Genomic DNA, 23,808 nt, shown 5'->3' with positions numbered 1-23,808 from the left:
TCCTCACGATGCAACCTGGACAACAACAGTGTGATGTGTGCAGAGCAAAGACAGCAGTAAGAGAAGCAGCCCCCAGGCTCTAAGACCACTTACTGCAACTCCATCTACAATACAGTTCTGTTATATTATGCAAATAAGGAGATCCCTCTCATTTTCCAGAAAAGTGACACATTCTTTTCTGGAACACAGGCTGTAGCATGTACTCATGCTGCTTGCCAAGAAAACAAGCCTCCAAACCCCCAACTGCCCAGTGATACAAAGGACATTCTCCTTTCATTCACAAGCCACTAGCAGCTGATTAATCTGCTATGTCTTTTTGAAATTTAAACAGCATAAATTTCTTAGCAGCAATCATTGTTTTCCTTGTTATAGTGGCCCTAGTTTATAATCACTAGATTTTCAAGTGAGCAGAGTGGTAAGGATCAACAATTTCAGAATTACGTAGGTGCCACCAGCTCAGTGTGTTTCCTGGCCTTACTTACTCTTGAAGATGTACCAACTGCTGAAGTGAATATGGGTAAAAATTTTAAAGGAGCTGAGGTCCAAAGGCCTTCAAGGAGCAATTAATTTGGCCAACCGTAGGTTCTTCTGCTGTTGAGATGCGTGAGGACAGCCTACCTGGCTTCCACATACTAGTCCAGATGGATACAGGTCTTAAGGCAAGTGTTGTATCCCCAGTCCTATGTGGTGATCTCAGATAACCCAAGTTACCTCAAACGATATCAACACTTACAGATGAGTAACTGTGTTAGGGGACTTAGTGACTAACTTGTACTTATGTGCCCTATCTCCTCTTGAAAATGGAAGTATTTCCCTAGATGTAGACTCTAGGTGATGTTGGAGCCTGAGACCTACAGAAGTCTTTCTATGAGACTTAGGGTCCTTGAGCTTAATTTGCCTCTGAAAATAGGATCTGGACTACTAGATTGCACTCACTTTAAAAATGTTATTTGGGGCTGTTCAGCATGGAGAAGAGAGCTCCATGGAGCTCTGGAGAGACCTTATAGCAGCCTTCCAATACCTGAAGGGGCCTACAGGAAGGCTGGGGGGAACTTTTTTCAAGGTTACATAGTGATAGGATGAGGGGTAACAGCTTTAAACTGGAAGAGGGTAGATTTAGATGAGATATTAGGAAGAAAATCTTGACTGTGTGGGTGGTCAGACACTGGAACAGGTTGCCCCGAGAAGCTGTGGATGCCCCCTCCCTGGAATTGTTCAAGGCCAGGTAAGATGAGGCTTTGAGCAGCCTGGTCTAGTAGAAGGTGTCCCTGCTGATGGCAGGGGGGTTGGAACTAGATGATCTTTAAGGTCCCTTCCAACTCAAACCATTCTATGATTGTATGATTCTATAATTGTGTGTGCTAGCCTGTCCTTGTAAGAAGAGGAGAATGCTGAGGCAGGCACGTTAGAGGGAATAAGAGCTTTGTGTCTAAATACAGGAACAGATCAGGCCTGTGCAATGACCATTTGCATAAAGCAAGTAGAGAGGAAAGAGAGGAGGCTGAGCAGGTCAGCTATGCCGAGACAGGAGATGTCAGGCTTTGCTGCTGCAGCAGATAAAAACAAGTTTTGTCCCATTAGGTGCATGGCAAGTAGGAAGAGATCATTTCTTCTGTGGGCTGCTTGAAAAATGACGCTGCTGCACTCATGAGCTCATAAGAAAGGCTTATGGAAAGTACCTGGCTTAATTGTCTTGTGATGACCTCTTTGCAATAGAAATGGGTTGGACCTGCCTTTCCTGTGCCATAGAAAAGACATTGCCAATGACAGGAAATACAAGAATATCCTCCAGTTAACGAAGCAGCCAGAGGAGGAGGATTTCTATGAGGAGTTCTGTTTGCTGTTTGTGGAGACATTTACTGCTGTCTCTTCAAACCAGAGCCTGTGGGAATTTATTTCCTTTGCCCTTGCCTGTTGGGACTAAGGGAATTTGTTAGCAGCCTTGTTTTAATCAGGCCTAATGTTGTGCTAACAACAGCAATTTTATAATTACTTAACAGTTTTCATCTTATAAGAACCCGCAGCTTATAAACTCCGAACACAGCTTCCAAAGACAGGAAAGTAATGGCTATTTAGTGCTCTGCTAAAACCACTCCGCCTTGCTTAGGATGGGAAGTGACATACACCATGCTGGTACTTAAGAAAGTGACATTTTTTCTGCAGGCTTGCTCTGAGATTTTTAACGGTGGCTTCTGAATGTGATTGGATTTTTACAACTCTGCTAAATGTGCCAAAAGGTAGATGAATGTCCAAATCCACCTTATAAGCCTCTTTTAAGACTAACAGAATCAGATGCCAGTACAAAGACTGGTGATACTAGTGATTGGTACCAAAACCCCTTATCCTGTTAGAGCATCAAGATATTGACAGAAATGTATAATATATTGTTTTCCTTTTAGGCACCAATAATCCAAGCCCTCATGTTAGCCCAGATTTAGGTCATAAATATATTCCTTTTTAGAGACTTAGTTCAGCTCGTGCAGGCTTTTGAGCGAAGCAGAAATAAAAATGTGATGCTGCATTATGTCAGAGCTGCCTGTTTAGTCTGCCTCTCTAGAAATAATCAAGAAAAGTTATACATGATAAGAGACAGATGCTAGTGTCTCAGCAGACTTTTGAACTCTTTCTAATACAATGGTAAAAAGGAGAAAATACCCAAAGAAAGTTGCTTCTTTAGTACTCAAATTTGTACTCAGAGTGCTCTGAACAGAGGGATAAATAAGAAAAGATGTTTTCCTTGGCTTTACTTAAACTGATTGCATTAATGTAACCTGCTAATACAGAATGTACTTATACAACCCCCATGTTTGGATATATCCATAAGAATGCCTTTTTCCCTAAGCCACTACAGCTTGGAACTGGGCTATAGCGACGATGGAATACGTATCCTGGAGGGGATTTGCAAGTGCCAATGCTACCATTTGGGCCAGGACAGCAGTTCCTGCCCCAGTACTAGATGTCAGGGCCAGGGAACCTCGGCATCTTCCACCATTTAATTTGCTGGTATAGGTGTAGCTATACGCTCCCCTTGGAGCCCCCTCCTTACATCTCCTTAAGTTTCCTGATGTGCCAGGCAGGTAAAGGAAGACGAGGAGTCAACAGGATGCTCCTCTGGCCCCGCTCTGCACGGTTCACTTCTCCCCTCCACTCTAAGCACAGTTTGTTTGCGTTCCTGCCTGGGGTGACACCTGTGCTGACAGGTAGGTGGGAGCCCCTGCATGTCCCACAGGTAACCCAGGCCAGCCTGACGGATGGATCGGCCAGTCAGCAGTAGCTAACATGCAGAGGGACGGCAGCCCCTGACGGATCCACTCAACAAAACCATCAGCCCAGAGCCAAGGTGCTATTACTTAAATTTGCTGGAGACCTGATTCTGCCCTCTGTTGTACTTGCTCAAACACACAGAGGTCACCAAGGTTGGTCTCTGGTATAAATGACAGGAGAATTTGCTTTCAAGGATACATTTCAAAACAAGGTGTTGAAAAATGGAAGTTTCTTTCTGTTTTGTGTCTCCAATGTGTGTGTACTATTTCAGTTGGCCAAAGTATTGATCCTCGCCTCTCTAGGTAGTGCCAGTATTTCCAAATATATTTTCATGCTGATTAAAATGACAGGTCAAGTTTCTAAATTTCAAACAGTTCATGTACTCCAAAGGTCCCCTTTCAAAAAGGGTGACTTGACATTTCACTTTGGCCACCTCCAGATGTTTCTGAAGAGTTTTTCTCACCTACTGAAAGGATACCTGGCAGTTCACCAAGTAGAGATGAGCTTGTGGAGAAGGGGATTGGGATCACCAAGACCCTTGGGCTGCCTCTGAAAAAGGCTCAGGAAATTTTTATGCCAAAACGATTCAGAGCTTAGCTCTAGGAAGCTCAGGGAGCTTGGGTGACAAAGATGCTGTCAAAGGGACCTCGAGTTTTCAGGATCTTGAGTCCTTGTCAGCCTGCTAGGTGGGTTGCCAAAGGCCAACCCAATGGACAAGTTGGCAGGGTACATAGACATAAACCTAACACAAAGGCAAAGTTGTTTCAAAACTTGCCTACTTTCCACTGGGGCTTCATTGAAATCAGCAAGTTTCTGGGAAATGTGATGACTTTGGTAATCTGGTATTTTCCATTCTTTTGGAAAATTCGCCTCTATAAAATATATTTTTTAAAAAAAAAAAAAGATTTCTAAGCAGGGGTCAAGGAGGACACACATGAAAAAAACTTGAATGTGAATATTTTAACATTGTCCGTAAGTCTTCAGTTTAAAATGAATCACAGATAGAAATTATCCACATAAATTTTATCCAGGCTGTCTTGTCTTCTTTTATTTTTTCCAAGAATGTGATAAGTTTATTCTTTTTAAATCCCTCTGGGAATGAACTGTGCATTTAGAGCTGTTTGTAGTAACACAGGCTTCGGACACTAAAGTGAGCAGCCGGCTTTATGAGTAGCTTGAAGTGGAATGTGAAGAATGAGTGTGCCATGTGACAGTGCATCACTGGAGTCAGCTTCGCTTAGTATACTTTATAAACTGACCACCGCGCCATTTACATCAGATATGAATGAGGTCACATGACCCAAAAGTCAGAGGAGACGCAGACCCCACTGAGATGAGAGAGCAGCCTCTCATGACAGAGAGCACCACCAAGTGCTAAGGAAAATCTGTAACCCCTTAGCCACCCCACCAGGAAATCTGCCCTCCATCCTGTCCAGCACAGTTCCTACCAGTAGTATACAATGGCAGGTCAGCAGAACTTGCTGCAGGCATGTTTTATTCTTCTGCTTGGTGCTTGGCTGGCGTGTTAAGAGTGCTACAGCAATGCTGGCAAATTGGTAACGCTTCTCAACTGTACCCTTCCAGGTGTGCATGTGGGCTGTGCACGGCCCATACGGTGGGGGTACTTACAGGAGCTGAATTGTAGGGCTGCAAAAAGGTTCTAGGGAACCCGAAGCAGAGGTTCAATGAGTGATATTTTGTGTATTATGATGCATTGCAAGTCAGGACCTTTTCTAGCCTCTGAAAACTGGGACTACGGGCACCAGCAGTCTCTCTTTCCAGCTACCTCCTGCCTCCAGATGAAGCAGCCCACTGTACACTACTCAACTAATATGTTCATGCTTCTCTTTAAAACTGAGCAACTAATCACTTACCTGCCTGCTCCAAGCACTTTTACATTAGTCAAAAGGAGAAACTTCTCACTCTTTCTACAGATCTGAGCACCTCTTTCTTTTGCTAGCAACTTTCTAGGCACTATTTTATAACATCTGAGACCAACCCTCTAGCCACTAAAACAAATAATATTTTGCAACAGTCTGGTTTGACATGCTCAGAAACACTTTATAGACTGTCAGACAGAAGTGTAGAAACCTCAGGCGCAGCAAACAGTTGGTGCACACATGCTGTAGTGAGATACTAAAAGGAACAGGATGCTTTGTCCAAAGAACCCAGAGCAAATAGACCTTTACTCCAACCTCAACCAGAAACTCTAAGCAGTTACTTAAAATTGTTCATGTACAATTGTTCCTTTTGAGAATGTGACCCGGGATGTCTCTATGTCCAGGAAGTTAATTTATGTGCTCTGAAAGAGTGAGTTGCTTTCTGTTAGAAAACAGAGGTTCTATCAACTTTAAGCCTGTAGTATTCAGAGGGATTCACAGAGACTCTTCCATCTCCATATTGTATCTTCCACTATGTCACTTTTAAACTTAACAGATTTATCCATCATAGCTTTAGTTTGATTTAAAACCACTGGGGAAAAAAGTCCAGCAACATAAAATATACTGTTGCTGGGAATGTGATCCTTCATTTCAGTGACAAATATTTTTTTTCTTTGTAATGCAGCGTTCATATGACTTCCTCAGGTTCCATAACTGTAAAATGGAGATAAGGGTTCCTTAATTTTGGTAAGTGCTTTGGGATCTACAAATAAAAACCACTACTGCTGCAAATCAGAGACACTGAAGCGGACAGAGTGTCCTCCTTACTTCAGTTAAAGTTTTGAAGGACCAAACATCATGCTTCAATCAAATAGAGAGCTCAGGATCCTTCTTTACAGGGTATCATTTCCTTGCTCATGCTTAAAGGTAGCAAGGGCTGGCATTCCCTCCCACCACCCCCATCTGTACAAGAAATAAAGTCAGTTCCTCTGGATTTAAACTAAATCCTTCTGGTTTAGCAATGCACATTTCTACTTAAGCAATAAACATCTGCCGTCTGCCATTGATTAATATTAATTATAAATGGTCACTAGCTGATGGGATCCAAGTCCACCAGCTGAGATTTTTCCAACTCTGACCTTGTTAGGGTTTGTATAAAAAGTGTTCAGAAGGGTCCTTCGAAGCTTGAAGCCAACAATAAGCGCAATTTGCAGAGTATAGCATTTAGAATATGCACTTAGAACAAGGGCAGTCAGAAGGGGTGATGGGGAGCAGGGTGGGGGAGGGAAGGAGGGAATACAGGGCCTGAAACAGCATTCCTTTAAACACTTAAGAGTTTTAGACCTTTCTGCAGGCTAATGACTGGGAGAGGCATTGTCCATAATGAAACTGGCCCATCCATTGAACATTACTGTAAATGAAAGGTTGCGTGAATTAAAGGTTGTTCATCTCATGTTTCAGGAATGTAGCTGTGTTCCATGTTTGAAGCCTGTTTTCCTTTTAAATGGAGTTCTTCAGATGACAAATGAGAGAGAATTTCAGAAAGCAAATGGCCAGAAGTAAATACATGCTTAAGAACAAAGCAGAGACGTAACTGTAGCTGTAAATCTTTATACTTGGGCTTCTGTGTGCCATAGATATTGGGGAGGATTAGATTAGAATTAAGAAATTTCATTACTGTATCATTTTGCTTGTAAACCAAAAAACAATACAAAAATCTCACAGTTAATAGTGAAATTCTAGCCTTAATATCACCTCTATATGTTTCACTCATGGACTACTGGTTAATTCCTTTGCTACCATTTCAGATTTCAAGAAACTAAAAATAGAAAAATTAGGAAATGCTTTTTCTGACTTTTGCATGGCCACCACATCTTTAAATGATAAGTGGGCTTTTTTTCTCTCCTCTTGACACTGCAAAACTGCTTCAAAAAACACTGAAAAATAATATTTGTTTGCATCAGTACTTAAAATTAGCTCATGTTTTTTTCAGGCCTAAGCATAAAGCAATTTTATCTTCATGGGCCACATCTTCATCTGCTCCTAAAATATACATAGCTTCATTGACAGAGAGGTGCTAGCTTATATCTCTGGTGAATTACTGCAACAAATTCACTGAAATTTTCTGTAAGAAAATCCAGCCATGTACTGTTCCTATAACAATGATTCAAAGCTGATGAATGCAAAGAGGAACATGCGCAGATATCTCAGCAATGCAAATGACTAAACTGGACAAAATGAAAGGAAAATTGGTTTCAGTTCTTTGACTCAGGCCCAAATGAAAGTCTGAGCTTGGTAATGACAGCAGGAGGCCTCATATTGTTGTCAATGGACAGAGATACTTGGATTTATGCTCTGTAAATGTGCAGTACACTGTCTCTCTGCAGAAGTCTTACAGAAGGCAACAAGCAATAAAAAAAAAAAAGCGGAAATTTTGTAGCGATTTAGAAATGCTTATCAAAGCATTACCTAGTTCCTTACTAGACTATGAAGCTGAACTATACTTAGACTGTCTCTGATAGATGTTTGTCTAACCTCCTTAAAAATCTTCCATAATGGAGACTCCCACAACCTTCCTCCTGATGTTTACAATCTCTGATAATAACATTGGATCTTATAATTTCATTGGGAACACTCTGAAGCTCCTTTGGACCTTTATAAAGGGAAGTTATGGCAGCAAGTGTTTTCTTTTTCAAAGTTATGAAGTTGGAAGAGAGCTGGGAGGTGGCAGGCTAAGCAGACCAAAGGCTACACCAGGTGTCAGAACTGGGAGGGAGAGCGAGCTGAGAAGAGACAAGGAGACTGGAGATGCAGAGACCTGGGTGGGGAAAAGCAAACAGAGCTGCCTGGGTGGGGAAGAACAGGCAAATATCCAGTAAGATGAGGAGAAACAGCAGCCAAAAAGTGCTCTTTTGTTTTCACTTTGTTACAAAGGAATGCTGAAAATCCCTTCTTTAGGGCTAGATCCAAAGTACTCTGAAGTCAATGGGCTTTCAGTGGGTCTTGGATCAGGCCCTTTAAAAGAAGGGCAACTAATACAATAGTGAATGAGTGCCATTGCTGTCCACGACTGGCAGTGCTATAACAGCATTGCTATACATGGAAGTGTTCCACAGCCCAGGATTTAGCTGATTAAACAGTGCTGCATGTGTCACCATTAGACTTGAAACATCCACTGCCTGATTTAGTCTGTAGCTCTCATACCCCAAATGTTTTGCATTCTTGGACTAAATTTGATAGATGTACTAGCAAATTACTCTTGCATTTGTTCTTATTTCCAGGACACACAGGCCAAAATAAAGAGGGGTTTAGATCTCCAGGTGGGGAGGGCTGGGTGAACCCTGCTGTCAGCAGCCACTTCCCTTTGCCTTTACTTTGTGGTAATATTGCCCAAAGGTGAGAAAACAGCTTGCTGTGGTCTTCTGGTGAGTCAAGAGAAAGAAGTTGTCAAGATTTCTTGCTGTGGCACATAGGATACAAGAGGGTTGTTTCCTCTTCCAGCTGTGACAAACATGTCTCTCTCTCAGAAAGAGCTCCTTAGAGCACTAGAAGTTAGGGCAAGGACTTTGGAAGCATCAACTGTGAGAAGTAATAGAAAGACCAGTGAGGAGAGAAAGACGAGTATGTGAGGTTGTGCAAGCAGAGCAAGGAAGTGATGTGGGGTAAGAGAGAACGATACTCTGCTCTTTGGCACACGGTCTCTGCCCTGCAGAGAGGGGACAGTAGCCACAGTTTCCTCTTTGCCTCTCCCTGAAACTCCAGAATGTGAAGTGACTGAAGCTGAGGGTGCCATGGACAAGTACAGCTGTACCAGGGAAGAAGGCCAGAGACCAGGCAGACCCCTGAGTGTCTGCACAGAATAACCAGTAGGTTGTTTTAGGACTCTGTTTGACCTGCAACAGCTGTCCTTCTTCCCCGGTCAAATCTGCTACGGAGGGAATAGACCCAGCTAGTTTGGATGCGGGTGCAAGACAGAAGATGGCCCTTGGCCTTGTGGCCAAGGAGTGGACCTTTGCCTGGTTTTCTTTAAGCAGTATAGACATAGCTGCAGATTCCACCTTCTAAAGCTGGAGCTGCTCCTCTCAGTCCCAAACATTTTTATTCAAGAGGGAAGATTTTAGGCTGGTGCTGGAAATTAGATGCAGAATGAACACCTGATGGGCACTTTGGAAGGGGGAGGAATTGGGATTCATGAAACATTTGTATCCCTTCCTGTTTTTCCTGCAGAGCTCAGGCATCTAAAAGGTAACCAGTCAGCCAATTCTGGAGCACAAGGAGGCACCAGAAGGGAAGATCAAGAAAGAGAAAACGAGTTGGTTTCTATCCCTTATTTGGTTTAGTGATCTGAGCAGAACAGTTTTCACATCGCTCACATTTTAACAGAAGAATGCAATCAATTTTTTTCGGATGCATTTCCCTTACGGGTGCAATTGACCACATGCTTCTTTCTCAGCTTTGACACCATTCCTGTTAATATGAGATTGGTGTTATTTACCAGCAGCATGTCCCTCACATTTTTTATAGCATGCTCCAGAGTACCTCAGGGCAGCTGAGCTACCTCTCCTCTGCTCCCAGCGCCCCCAGGACAGGGACGAGATCGAAGGTGACAAGAGAGGAGCTGGCAGCAGGAGAGGAAAACCACTTCCCCAGCAGCATATAGACAATGTCAGCCCAGCACGCTGTGTGATTTTTCAAAACTGCCTGTGATTAAATTTTGAAAATGCTACAGTTAAAATTTAAAGATGGCTTTTTCCAACCCTTTTAGCCCCTGAATTGTAGAGCCAGTACATCCTCTACTATTAGCTATTTTGGATTCACAAATTGCTCCTACTCGTATCAGTCCAATATTTCCCCTCTTAACCCTTCTCACCCAGAATCTTTTCTGGACTGTGTCCCTGCCCACTGGCCCACAGCGATGGGCAGCCCTGTGCTGCCGGTGCCCTGTCTCGCCCAAGGTATCCCCAGGACACCATTTCACGTCACAACTAGCAAATTCCCAGTCTCATCAGCCTTGCTCTTGGAGGCTGGAAATGTGTTAAAGTTAAAGAGTCAAAAGCCCTGCAAGGAAAGGAAATGAGAGGTCCTCTTGGCAGCAACAAACAGAAAATAAACAAACAAACTCTTCAGAAGACAGATTCCTCAATTATAGTAACTCAGTCTTGCAAAGGCCAGAGTTATGACCCATTGGCGTATGCAGTATGTAAACACAGGGATGCAGTAATTAGCTTTGTGTTCATTTTGAGGCTTCAGAAGTCCTGTGACCTGCCATGGAGTAAGGTCATTAACCATAACCACACTAGGGACCTTCACACAGGACACCCCATCTGTCACAGTTATACAAGCGAACTGTGCACTGCGATGTCTCTCCAGCTCACGTGCTCCAGCCCTCTTGTTTTAAATGCCACTGAGCTACACATGAGGGAGAGGATGTGACTTTTGGGATGAGCAGTGACTGGAATATCTTACTTTCCCACATAAAAATGCTTAGGACTTAAATGTGATTAAGTAAAAATACTCAGTACTAAAATATCCAGATATTCCCTCAATTACTTGTCTTTCTTAGAATCCATCTTACAGTGTCATGGATCCCCCTCCCCAAGTGCAGTATTAACCCCACCATTAGCTTGACCATTGCTTCAACAAAAACAACTAATTTTTAGCTGTCCAGCTGTCCTGGTTTTGCTAGGATAGAGTTAATTTTCTTTTTAGTAATTAGAAGAGCTGTATTTTACTTTCAGTGTGTCAGTTCAGACTTAGTACGAGAAGAACGTTGATAACAGTACTGGTGTTTTTAGTTGCTGCTGGAGCTCAAGGCCACGGTGTTTGTCTCCTTCACAGCTGCATTAGGACTGGGAGGGGGAAGCGCAGTGAGGAGCAAAACCCAAAACTGGCATCTGGTTGTGCCAATGAAATATTCCAGATCATATCACGTCATGTCAGTACATTAACCAGGGCTGACTGGAAGACGGGACATTCTCTCGGGGATCGCTCGGGCTCACTCTTCCGGGGTTTGGGTTCGGGACCGTCTCAGCTCCGGGATCGTTAGCTGGCACAGGCCGGGAATTGGTCAGTGGGCGGTGAGCGCTGTGTATCACTCATTTGTATAGTCTGTTATCACTGTTGTTATCATTATCATTTTATTTTAATTAGTAAATAGTTTTTATCTCAACCCGTGAGTCTTCGCCCTTCTTTCCAAATTCTCTCCCCTACTCCCTGGGTGAGGGGGGGGGGAGGGTGATAGAGCAGGCTGTGTTTGGCTGCAAGCTGCAAGCAAAAGGGTGAATCCACCCAAACCACCACACCAGCTTAAAAGTAGTGAATCCCATCACACTCTTGCCAAACGTACAGAGAAGGCTCAGTAGAGTCCCAGCTTGTCTTTCCTTGTCTGAATCGTCAGAAAGCAAAACCTTCTCTGTGAAATCAGATCCATGTCAAATTCAGATTGTCCAGTGTGGCAACAGAGCTCAACAAAATACACGAGTGACAGTTCCAGAGGCCTGGCAATTCTGAATTTTTGGGGAAAAATGGGTATTACCCCATGAATACATACAATTGTGTGGCACATACTTATGAAAATCTTAAGTGGCTACATACAAGTTTCTATAGGTTTTGAAGATCATGAAATCCTGATTTTATATGCCATGATTTAAAACCTGTACAAAGTGGTGAAACTCCCGCTGATTTCAAATGGCTTCCTTCACTACTGTACTTCCACCTACATTTTAGAATGTAATGCAACTAACACATCTTCCTTTTAGTAAGGGCTATCTTTTTCATTCTCTGTTTTGCTTGGGACAGCTTAACTGATTGTTAATGAATTAACACCTCAACCGGAGATCAACTGCAGAAACTTTTCTTGTGAGAAATGCTGAAGGGCCGATTTGGTTTAGACTCCAGAGCCCTCTGTGCTCCATTGTTACATGGATCCATACAGCACCAGAGCCTGTACATTAGGATAGGTAACTCATTGAATTCAAGTGAGTGGAATTAGTTTATTGCCTAGTATTTTCAGTTTGTTAGTATTAAGCTACATTGTTTTCAGATAAAGTAAATTATTGATGAATGGTTTGGGATTTTTAGTTGAATGGTGGTTTTGGAAATCTGATGGATGCCTGATAGGATTCCTTCCTCACACTGTAGCCAACTGAAGATATCTTCAGTCATGATCTAATTAATATGTCTGAAGCATTATGGGGACATATAGCAATAGGGGGTGGAGAAACTAGTTCAAAGAAACAAGAGAGGTGATCTGACTCTCAGTTGTCTAAACTATTAAAATCAAACCTGGAATTTTATATTCACATGTATGCAATGCATTTATTTTACTTTATTTCTCCAAAATATGCATACTTCCTCATTAAAACCACTCAACAAATTCTGTTCCCTTCTCTTCAACAGTCTGCATCTAGAATTCAGTTCTTCATCTCAAAGACACTGCCTTCTCTCTTATTATTGCTGTACACTAAAAAAAATCACGGCACAATTATCTGTATTCTCCTTATAGCACAAACCATTAACTGGTGAGCTACCTTGCCTCCAGAGGGTTGTAGTCTTGTGAATTTTGACTAAAACTGCCCCTCTTCCTTTCATAACAGTATCCTGCTTTCAGATTCTACAAGGTGACAATTCCTACACTCCATAGTGAAAAAGAAATATGCTATTCTGCATTTGTCCCACCATGTCTCCATGTGTAATGCTTGAATTTTTGCCTGTCAGGAACAGGAACTGATCTACATTTGCACAGAACTGGACACAGTTAATATTGGTTCTCTCCTTGGAATATCTAAATGTCACAGCATGCAAGTGAATCAATATATGAACAAGCAACAATTGAAACGTATTATTTATTAGTTTAAAACAATACAACTGTGTAACCAGTGTAGCCTGTCTATCGGCTTGCATAATACCCAGCTTTCTAAGATGTCTTCCTTGTTCATAACTACCCACTTAGTCTTTTGGTGAGTGTTTTTAGTCTCTTCAAACTGATCAGAACACGTTCTCTGAAAGTACTTAAAACTGTCTGATCTTTGGAGGGTTTAGTTGGGACTCAACAGAAAGTCATATGGTGAATGTTCTCTTCTTGGCAGAATTACTCATGCATGAAAACATGCAATTCTTTCCCCACAAATACTTTTGTATGTAATTCTGATATTTGTCTTTTGGCCGGTAAAAGTCAATCTCACACATTTGCAGACAGCAGTCCAAAGGGACTTGTGTTTGGCCAGAGCACATTTATTAAGACAAAGAAATAATGTTGATGGATAATTTGCAGTGTTTGAAGAGCTCTGTAACTTATGCTTTTCCAGTACATCACTTTCCATTTACCATTAGTGGACGTGGCTACAGAAAACACATGACTCTCAATGTATGTATACCAGTGAAAGATAGGAACCAAGAGGTTGTTAAGTGTGGGAAGGTAAAAGTAGCTGTGCATTGGACTGGAGGAAAAAAAAACAAAAAGTGTGAGGAAAAGAAAGAAAGAAGTAGAAACTGGAACTGAAAATATAGTCATGCGGACTAGAAAGAACTCACCGACATGGGATTAAAAGAAGAGAATTGTGAAATAAATTACAGTGAGGTTTGGATGGGAGTGAACTATAAAAGCAGCCTATATGTGAAACACATGGGAATTACCACATCAGAACACACTGAGATCAACTAATTTAGTGCTAAAATGAGAAAAAAAGAACCTTTTAGACTAGTCAGGCTATTTGTATCCTCATTATTCCCATTTGTTTGCATTCATTCTGAAAATAATCACACCTTCTCCCAGTAAAACTTCATTTTATAGCTAGTGAGGGGAAAAAAAAAAAGAGTTGTAATAGAGCTCACCATCTTTAATGACACACCAACAGATGGAAACAAAAAAAAACCCTCTTCATCCATTTTATCTTGTTTTGCATAGCCCTTCCAGAAACATGTCCTTGCTTCTGTGCGATAGCAGAGACTTAACTGAGTAACATCCTGTCTCTGACCTCAACATCTCAAGCAAAGTCATTGAGGCATCTGTGACGAGGATACCCCGTCATCATGTGGTCTTTGCCCTAGCTCCCTCAGCCACAGATGTCTACTCAACATGGAAACAGCAGAGGCTGACCGAGCTAACTCTGTCTTCTTGACCATGGAGAAAAGATTTAGCAGCACTGTTGGTAACTGCTGGGTTTGCTGCTGGACTTCAAAAGCTGATGTCGTGAAAGCTAAACACCAAAGCAATGCCTGAGCGGCAAGGGGGAGTCGTACAATACAAAAGAGTATTTTCAATATTTCTGAGCAAGAAATGCAGACATATTTACTTTCCCTTCCCTTTCTCAAAGTTTTTTTGTTGTTGTCTCCTTCTGCACTCACAGGATGCAGGTAGCCAGAAGAACAGATCCCGGCTTGGTTTCTTGTGCAATTATTCTGTTGTTCAAAGGGGAAGAGAAGTTTCTCTTTGTGTAATAAGGGGCAGTGGTGGGAAGATAAGTTGCCTGGAAATTAACTTGGAAAGCTTCATTTCCCCGTTCCAGTAGGAACAGAAAGAAAACTTTTAGCTTAATTCTCAGTTTCCTGGCTTGTCACCATAATCCATCCCTTAAAGCTATTTTAACATAACATTTTATGTGTGAATTTCCTCAATTTTATTACAAATTACATTTTTTTTGTTAAACTGTAAATTTATCTCCCTGTGAAAGTGTATGAAAACGAATGGGACAGACTTGTGTGGATACTGAGGAGTATCTAGTGGTTCATTTCAGAACATTAAAAAAAATGGCTCTCAGAGACATACAAATCCCAAGGGCACTGGTAGAGTTGGAACATAGGTTCCATCTGCCAGCATTGGTTTCAAAGGAATTGTCTACTTAGTGTAAAACAGGCTGGAATATAATCTGTGACTTGCATAAAAGGAAAAAAAAACCCAACCCTTACCTTTATGCACATTGCAGAAAAAAAAAAAAGAAAGACAAAGCTTCATGATTGTGAACGAATTCTTGTGGTGTACAGTATTTTTCAAGTATGGTTTGGCTCAAATCCCATAAAATAAGAATTAACAGTAAAATACGTGAGTAGTTTCTCCTAAAGTACATGCTTCACAGGAACAGCAGGCATTTCTCAAAGAGAAACGTCTTGTCCAATCTGAAGAGATTGCCAAATTGCCGTAAGAAAATACACAACATCATTATCACCTCAAAAAAAAACAGTTTCACAGTTCCAAAATTACAGTTCAGTCCTATATTTTCAACTCTGGCAAAAGTAGCTTTGGTATTAAAAAAAAAAAAAAAAAAAAAGGACTCTTCCTCTAGTTACAGTGGGCTAATGAAAGGCTGTGTTTCAAGTTGTGCCACTGTGTGGGAGGAGAAGCAAGCATGGACATTTTGGACACAGATTCTAAGCACAAATGAATAAGTAAATAGCTTGCCTTGGCTGCTCCCCTGAGGCAGATACACCTCTCTGCCTCTTCAAGGCACTGCCTGACACAAGAAGGAGGAGGTGACATCTACTCATAAATCAGTAGATCTCGCCAGCTCTTGGGTGAGGAGGAGGCACCTGTAGCTATCTAGTTCATAAGACCCTCCTTCTAACTTTATTTCCCTTCCCTTGAGGTATATCCCTAGGGAACAAGCCAACTTTCAAAAGGATTACAAGCTCCAAACCCCTTCAGTGTTTCTGTAAGTAATCTGCAGCAACCCTAGCAATCATTTAACAATGAAACAGTAGGTTACTACTTGGTACCAGCGGCTCATGCTGGCCCACATATGTTCATACAGGGGGCAGCTGCTCCATCTGTTCATGCATTCTCAAAAGGGGTGAAATCTTGGTTTTGTGTTGGGAGGAAAGGGGGAAATAGAAAGGATGGGGAAAACAGGAGGGATGGGGAAAAGGAAATATTCCATTGACACTCCTGTGCCAACCAGAGTAACTGGACTGGGGGCAGACCAAGTAATTACCCTGCTGCAAGAAGCAGAGAAAAGGGAACAATGGAACAACAATCTCTATTGGGTGGAATTTGTATAAATTATTATTTCATAGACTTCTTAAGCATCTCCCATTCCTAACATGTTGGATGCCATTCACTAGGTGCCCTAAGGAGGAATAAGTCCAACAAGCTGGCTTGCATGGAGGGGTGGTTCTGCAAGTGGAGTTTTCCTTGGCTACCATGCAGTGTCGTGGTCTTTCTCCCACGCTGGGACACCATGAGCCAGATGAAGATGGCAGGATCAGGCCACATTGTTCAGCCAGAGATAGCCAAAAGATGGTGGGAGAGAGGCCACAGCACTGCAATTGCAAGAGTTATTGTCTTACCTGTGGGGAAGCATGAAATAGGAATTGATTTGGAGGAATCCCATAGCTGAAGTGTGAAACTTGGCTGCCTGATACCCAACAAACAACTCCCATCATGATGTGTTTTACAATGGATCTTTTTGTTCTGAGCTCCACGTGCAACCCCTCACCTTGGCAGCTTTTTCACCAGAACTGAGAGAGAATGTGCCTTTACCATCCAGCCCACCCTGTCCTCTCTAGATCACACGAAGTGCATTTTTTTGAGCAGCATTAGGACTTTATTTACTCCAGGCCAGGGCACAGTTCTCTCCATCCCAAAGAACACCACATCAATGCGAGCTTTGGTGAAGCCTGCAATCAAGGCCCGGGAATTCAGATGTGAGTTATTAAACAAGCACAATACCAATCTCATATTATGACGATGATAACGTGGTACCTTTTCCTTCCTTCTGACATCTCTTTCTTTGTACAATACATTTTCTGCTCTCGCTTGTAGCTGGGCAAGGATTGCCCCTTGCTGATGGATGCTGTACGATCTCTCTGACCCTTACTTCATTTCCTCTTTTGAAACCACATGTTTTTCCTTTCTTTGTGCAAGGGCTCCATGGACTCCACTCACTAGCTTCACAGTGCACTGCAATAAACATAGGACAAGCTGAGCCTGGCCAATATCTTTTCGTATACACAACATATATGGTACATTAATTTTATTCTGTATCAACCAAAAAGTGGCAAAAATCAATGGAATTAATCAGGATTTGCAGCAGTGAATTGACAGAAATCAGACTGCTGAGGATATATTGCACAAAATAATGTGAAATCATTATATCAATTACGATTTTGTACTCGCTGTTTCATAATTCCATTCCATTTCTAAAACAGAGCAAAAGCAACACAATTTATCTCAAATCAGTTACTGGGATTTGTTCTGAGATTGCCTTTGTTTTGTGGAGGTATAAATCCTTGTAGCTTCAGTGGAATTATATTTTGGTCATGCCTATGTGAAAGGAGAGTGAAGTCACTGGGTCAAGCTACTGCAGCTGGTCTCAAAGGTATTGAATTTGGAAATAAACAGAGTTATAAAGGACCAACTGATATCAAAAAGCATTACATTAAGAATCAAGTATCTTTGGTGATCTGCTGCTTGGTATTCAGCTTAAATAGTGAAAGAGCCATCATCTGTAGCATACACAGGCTGTAAGTAGCCAAAGCAGAGGAGAATTTGTGTCAGGGGAGGTGCAAGCATTTCAGAAAGTGCGGGTTACAGTTTCTAAACCACAGTGATCTGAGTGCAAATCCCGTACTACTGGGAACTCAAAAGGTGTGCAGCTGGACACTTGTCCAAACAGTGTAGACAAAAATGGGAGTAATCTTGGAAGCTGAATAACGATCTTCTTTTGTGCTGCCTACTTAGGATCCTTGTCCTAATAATAATAATAATAATAATAATAATAATAATAGTAATAATAATAAACATTTATATTTACTTTGTGTTCACATGCGTGCTTAAGACTAATAAACCACTGCTGAAGAAGGAAAGACTTCCAGCCCCTCTATAATGAGGAATTTATAAGTCAACATCTTTCCAGCTCCAGAATTTACTTCCAACCTTTTCAAAACCTAAAAATATAACTGACCTCAAGCAACCTCTGAGCCTTCCTCCAGTGAGTTGTCATGTGGGTCATTTTGTTTTACATATTACACTGGAGGTCTCCTGTTAAAATAATTGGCCTTCACGTGCACAAAAAGGTTCTGTTTTTCCTCGGTAGCTTTAAATGGCTTTTCCTAGTGGAGACTGACTCATTGTTAAAGCAGCTAAGTCTACTGCACTTGGAAACAGCCATCAAGAAACAAAAACTATCCCTTAAATTTCTTTCAGAGATGAAAGTCTTTGCTTGAAAATAAAACTGTAAAAACCATCACTACCACCTGAACTAATACATTTGAGAAGGAAAATGACAAAATCCTGTACACTAATTTTATTCCCACATTACTTCTCCTACAAAACATGCAATGCCAAGGAGAGCTATGTGCATGATACTGTGGGGGAGGAGGTTACCATCATGGCCAGACTGTGCCTAAGTGCTCCCTGGTTGCTGGTGGCTGAAGAGGTTACTGCTTCCACCGCAGTTCACAGCCCTCAGCCACCACAATTCACAGCCGGTGTACTAAAATAAGCTGAACCTTGCCACAGCTTCGGCATACCCATGGCAGGGGATGTCAACTGCAGCGGCCTAGAGGCAAATATATAACTCGTTCTGCTTTCAGCCGGAGGGATGGCAGAGGGATGGAGCAGACAGTTAGGTGTGGTGACCTCTAAAATTGCCCCAACGTGAATAATTGGAGCTTGTGAGTCAGAGGCTGGAGAGATACAAAAACAGGTCTCTTCTCTGGAGCCAGTGAGTCACAGGACCAGTGTCACCAATCTCATTCCTTCAGTGACACTGCCACACAGTTTAGTGTTTTATTTTAATCTTCAATTTCTGGAGTCAGGTAATTGTGCACATATACAAATTTGGGGTTTTGGTTTTGGTTTTGGTTTTTTTTTTTTCTTTTTCCTTAATGTTTTAGCTTCTAACCTTCACCTTTGTGAAGGTAAGCTTCAAAATGTTCACGCACACATGCTTTGAAGGCTCAGGTAGTACAAGGGAGCTAAAGCAAAGCAGTTAGTATTTTAATCTTGCAACTACATGTGGGGTCTGGTTCAGGATTTTTGAAGCTTTGATGTTAGCAGTGCTGCATAACACCGTAACAGAGCAAGTAAGAGGTGGATGTCATTCTACCTCAGTGCAGACCAAACAGACCTTATTTCCTGAAGCAGAACTGCCCTTAGCTTCGAGACTGTGTTTGTGGGGCACAACTGAGCTTGGGCTTCTTGTGAAATGTCAGACTTGGGAAATACCTTGAATTTGTTGTGCTGGGGAACACATCTTGTGATGTAGAACATTTCCATTTTAAGTTACACTTCCTCAGTGGTGTAAGTGATCTTACAAGTCATGCCCTCCTTAGATCCCCCATCCCCTGTGAGAAAACCAGGCAGGATGAGAAGAGACCTGACTTACCAATGCTAGTGCACTCCATTGTGTGATTGTTGGCTTCCAGCCCATCAGGGCACTTTTCAAGGCACTTTCCACTGTATAAGTAAAACCCACTTTTACACTTTGTGCAGAAGTTTCTGGTGAAGCAGGTATCACAGTCAGCTTTACATTCTGAAATGCAAACAGTAAACAACAACGTTGTTGCTCTTTGCCACGAAACACCATAGGCTCTCTCACATATACCAGAACCACACAATTCTAGCAATATTAAACAATCTTCAGAGAAAGCAAATTATATTTAGATCTTCTCTGTGGCCTGTACACACAGTGAGGACAGCCACAAGTGACCTTGGCATGAGTGAGGACTTAGTAAGGATGGCCTGATGCTGAATGGCCTCACACTGATGTCTTCTTGCAGACCTATGCAAACAGATGACAGAGCACAACACATCAGAATAACAAGATGCTGCTTCTGCCCAACACTGACACGGCATAGGTACTAATTAACCCCTCAGGGCACAGGTACTGGGCCAGTTCCACAATATCTATCTCCATTCATCCAGGAGAGAGAAAAATATGCCAGAATTTAGAATCTGCTTAAGACTGTTTTGCATCAAGATCTTTTTCATTTTTAAATCATTCCCTGATGTTCAATCTGATGTCCTGTAGAATTTCATGCAGTCTTTATGTGACTACCCAAACTGGCAACAGTGGTATATTTCCCAGTTCTCAGATATTTTTAAAAGAAATACATAAAAATTTGTGTATGGCACAGCTCATATCTGATATGCAAGGCCACACACTGCTAAAAAGTGAGCAAATACTTTACAGCGTCAAGTTACTCTGTAAGACTTTACTCTGGGGTCCATTCATTAAATAACTTTTATTACCAGGTAAAAACTGGGAGAGTTTCTCGGATGTCACTCTCATGTTTTTATATGACCTGTGGGATTAAAAACAGTGAATTCAACAACAAAAAGAGGAGTGAGGAGGACGTTGCAATCTTTTCCAGTTCATTTATGGTTCAAAACACATAGTGGGGTCAAAATGTTGCCTGAGTGGTAAAGAATAGAGTTAGGTTCTCTGTATCTCTGTATCCCAGCCTGGAGACAACATGACTTGGTAACTTCCCCCAAATCAGGTTGAAACCTGGCCAGTTGAAACCTGTCCAGCTGCTACAGGCATTGAGAAGACTATGCTGACTGTGAGACAAGCTGTAAGGAGACCAGGGCAAACTGCACCTCCATAGAATGCCACCTGCCATCTTCCCTCCTTGGGCAGTGGGTTAAATGGCTCCAGCCACTGAGGTTCAGCGTCCCTTGGCCCCAGCTCATCAGAGCTGCTGCTGCTCCCTCTCACTGCTGTGGGGCAGTTACTGGAGCCCACTGGTGATTCCTTTCTGTATCAGGGTGTAGAGGAAGAGACCATCACCTGGGTGCTAGGCAGGTCATTCAGGAAGAGCTGGAATCCCTGAGCTTTAGGTCGTTATGTGATCTTTCACCTTAACTTCTTGCTTGGGTTAGTCTTTACTGCAGTATTATAAAAGAACTGAACAAATAAAGATATGGCCTATCCATCTGCTTCTCTGTTGACTTGACTCCTAAGGGGACACAGCATTCAAGAGACAACAAACCAATTCATGTGCTTTCCCTTTCCCCAGCACTTACTTGCACACTTATTAATGTCGGGATACCGTGTCCCATAGTATCCGCTGGGACACGAGGAAAGACATACTCCGATCTGCTTCATGCCAATCCTCTCCAGAACAAAAAAGAGCCTGGGCTTACATGACAGGCATCCGTTGTAGTCAGAACATGTAGCACACCCTCCTTGGCAACCCTGGCTCACGTTAGGATGCACTGAGAAGACAAGCATTAAAAAAAAAGGTGAGAGAACAAGATATTAGACAAGACCATGAAATAATGGTTCCTCTGTACTTGGAAGGGTAGACCATCTACCCCTCTGACAGGTCTTAAAGATTGCTTCATTTTTTCTTGTGTCTCTTGTGACCTGACATTTCATTTCAGCAATTATTTCATCTGCATAAAAATGAGAAGCTCAGTCAAAGTCCTCACATCTTGCAGAAATAGCTAACAGCAAATTATATTTGAAATAGATTTTATGGAAGAGCAGCGTCCTGGAGAAGTTATTTTTCTTTTAGTTATTTTCAATGTTTTTTCTGCCTCGTATGTACTTAGCTCAGCAGATAAATACATGTTCATTAATCTCTGCTTTTCCTAGTGGGATGATTAAAAAATCAACCTAGTGTACCATTTCCTTCGTTGACTAAATGCCATTTGATTGAGTTCTGCTGTGCAAGAATATGCTCTTGTAAGATCTGACACTAATTTGCCTTAATAAAAAGACACAGGAGAGCCATCCTTCTCACCCTCCTTCTTTCCCTGGAATGTTCTTTCTGGCATGTTTTTAATCTCTAACAATTACAACCTGATGTTCAGACTTAACTGTGGCATTTACCCTGCTCCAGTCCCAGCATGGAGCATAGGTAGGATTATATTTGCCTTTCAATTGAATTGTTCTAATTCTTCAGACAAGGACAGGAAAACTTATTACACTCACTGCTTAAGACTATTCAGTTCTTCTTTAGGGGCTTGGGGGTAGGAGAAAAGAGGTCGATATTGCAGACTATCTTTTCAGTAGCAGACATTAATCAATGTATTACTTCTCAGTGGCAGAGAATAAAGTTCTGCATCTTTTTGTACTTTAGAAGTAGTTACCTACTTTTAATTCCTTCTTGGTTGCATTCTTAAATAGGAGTTGGATCTGAAAAATAATTAGGCATCAAATAGCTTCAGATCCTGTGTACTCTCTTTTTTGGCCTCGCCTTGTATGAAAAACCTAGGAATTTTACTAAGTGTAAGCTTTTATCTCAACCCGAGACATCTGGTTATATTTCATATGTAAGATAAATCCTATCCTCATTTACATTTGTGAATCCTATTTGTAAATACTATTGGTTTCCTGTTCTGCCTTCTCCTCAGGCCAGTGACAGTTTTATAAATATGCACGTGCTATACTTTGTTTGTCTATTTTAGTGTTTTGATTTTATTTTTATCTGCAGACACTGCTAAATAGCTTGTATACACAATGAAATTGCCTTTTTCAGCTCTCTTCTGTGGATCCCTTGGGGGCAGACCAGAAGCCCACATGAATCCATGGCTTGCCACTCTCTGCTACCTCAGGGGAGTTTGCCTGGTGGCAGGGAAGTTCAGGAATACCTCTGTACTTTGCTCACTTGCAGTTTTTGCAGAAAAGACATGACCTATGAATGTGAAAAGGAGTCCTCTGTGCTCTGAGGTTTCAATGACCAGTCCTGCAATCTGAGAAACCTCAAAGGGAATTCAAGTTCACTTTTCCTCTTTCATTAGTAGAATGAGGAATGAGGGTTATTTCTCTCAGTAGGGCTGAACACATAGGAAAAGAGCAAACTTTGGCCCTGCTGCAGACAAACAATTTCAATGAGAATATAAGAACCCAATTCTCTGTGCCCCCTGAGGCACTCACTTTGTAGAACAACCTGGAGAAAAGTGTTTTTACCACCAGGACACACCACTACTGTGACAATAAACGGCATTCTGAGATCCCAAAGATACAGAGTATCTTTGCATTTTTGCAATTTTACAATTAAGAGCCTGAAAAATTAGCTTTCTCTTTAAAGTTAAGTAAATGAAAAAGGCCATGTCTCTCTCTCCCCTGTCTTGTGGCTCTTATATGAAGCTCCTTTCAAAGGTAAACACAGTAACGTGATATAAGAAGCTGACATTATTTAAATACTAGCCGTGACTTTCCTTCATTAAGTCTGACAGAGGGAAGAAAAAGCAGCTGAAGTACAAAATATTTGTCATCAAAGCTGCTATATAAAATACAGATGATCAGTTTTGACAGGAAACATATTATGTGTGAGCACCTGTGACACATCATTATGAACAGATTCTCTTGACAGAGAAAACATTATGTGCAACTGCTCTGAGGTCAAGCTGTATGTGTGAACCCTTGAGAAAGGCAATACTTTATTACCAAAAGATGTTAATTCTCTATAGCTAAGATCCATTACATGACCAATTTCCATCATCTCCCTTTTAACTCCAGAAGTATTAGGTATAAAATAAAAATGTACTCCTAGCCACTTTCACAATTTCTGCCTTCTTTCTTGCATCCCAGATATATGTCGTACAAATAACATGGCAAAAAAAAGAAAGTCTGTAGTTCCTAATGGAGAATAATACTCTTGGTATTACAGAGTAAGGAATAACTTAAAATACATAAGTCAAGCTTCATTTAAAGGTTTATTTCATGCCATGTTATAACTCAATGTGTGAAGCATGACAGGATTCTATTCTTGGAAA

General features: G+C 41.6%; 1 protein-coding gene across 1 annotated transcript in view; it reads right to left on the bottom strand.

The window, feature by feature from the left end:
- RSPO3 (R-spondin 3) overlaps nt 1–23,036 on the bottom strand; it is a 30,077-nt gene extending 7,041 nt beyond the window's left edge. Inside the window, exons 1-4 of the mRNA XM_010163443.1 lie at nt 22,967–23,036; nt 21,109–21,300; nt 19,466–19,612; nt 16,840–17,037 (exon numbers count right to left, since the gene is read on the bottom strand). Coding sequence (XP_010161745.1) covers nt 16,840–17,037; nt 19,466–19,612; nt 21,109–21,300; nt 22,967–23,036 — 607 coding nt within the window. The remainder of the gene's footprint in view (nt 1–16,839; nt 17,038–19,465; nt 19,613–21,108; nt 21,301–22,966) is intronic.
- Nucleotides 23,037–23,808: the final 772 nt, after the last annotated feature.

This window comes from Antrostomus carolinensis, unplaced genomic scaffold (genome assembly GCF_000700745.2).
Source record: "Antrostomus carolinensis isolate BGI_N321 unplaced genomic scaffold, ASM70074v2 scaffold4862, whole genome shotgun sequence".
Classification (NCBI taxonomy): Eukaryota; Metazoa; Chordata; class Aves; order Caprimulgiformes; family Caprimulgidae; genus Antrostomus; species Antrostomus carolinensis.
This window is presented reverse-complemented; position numbering and strand designations above follow the sequence as displayed.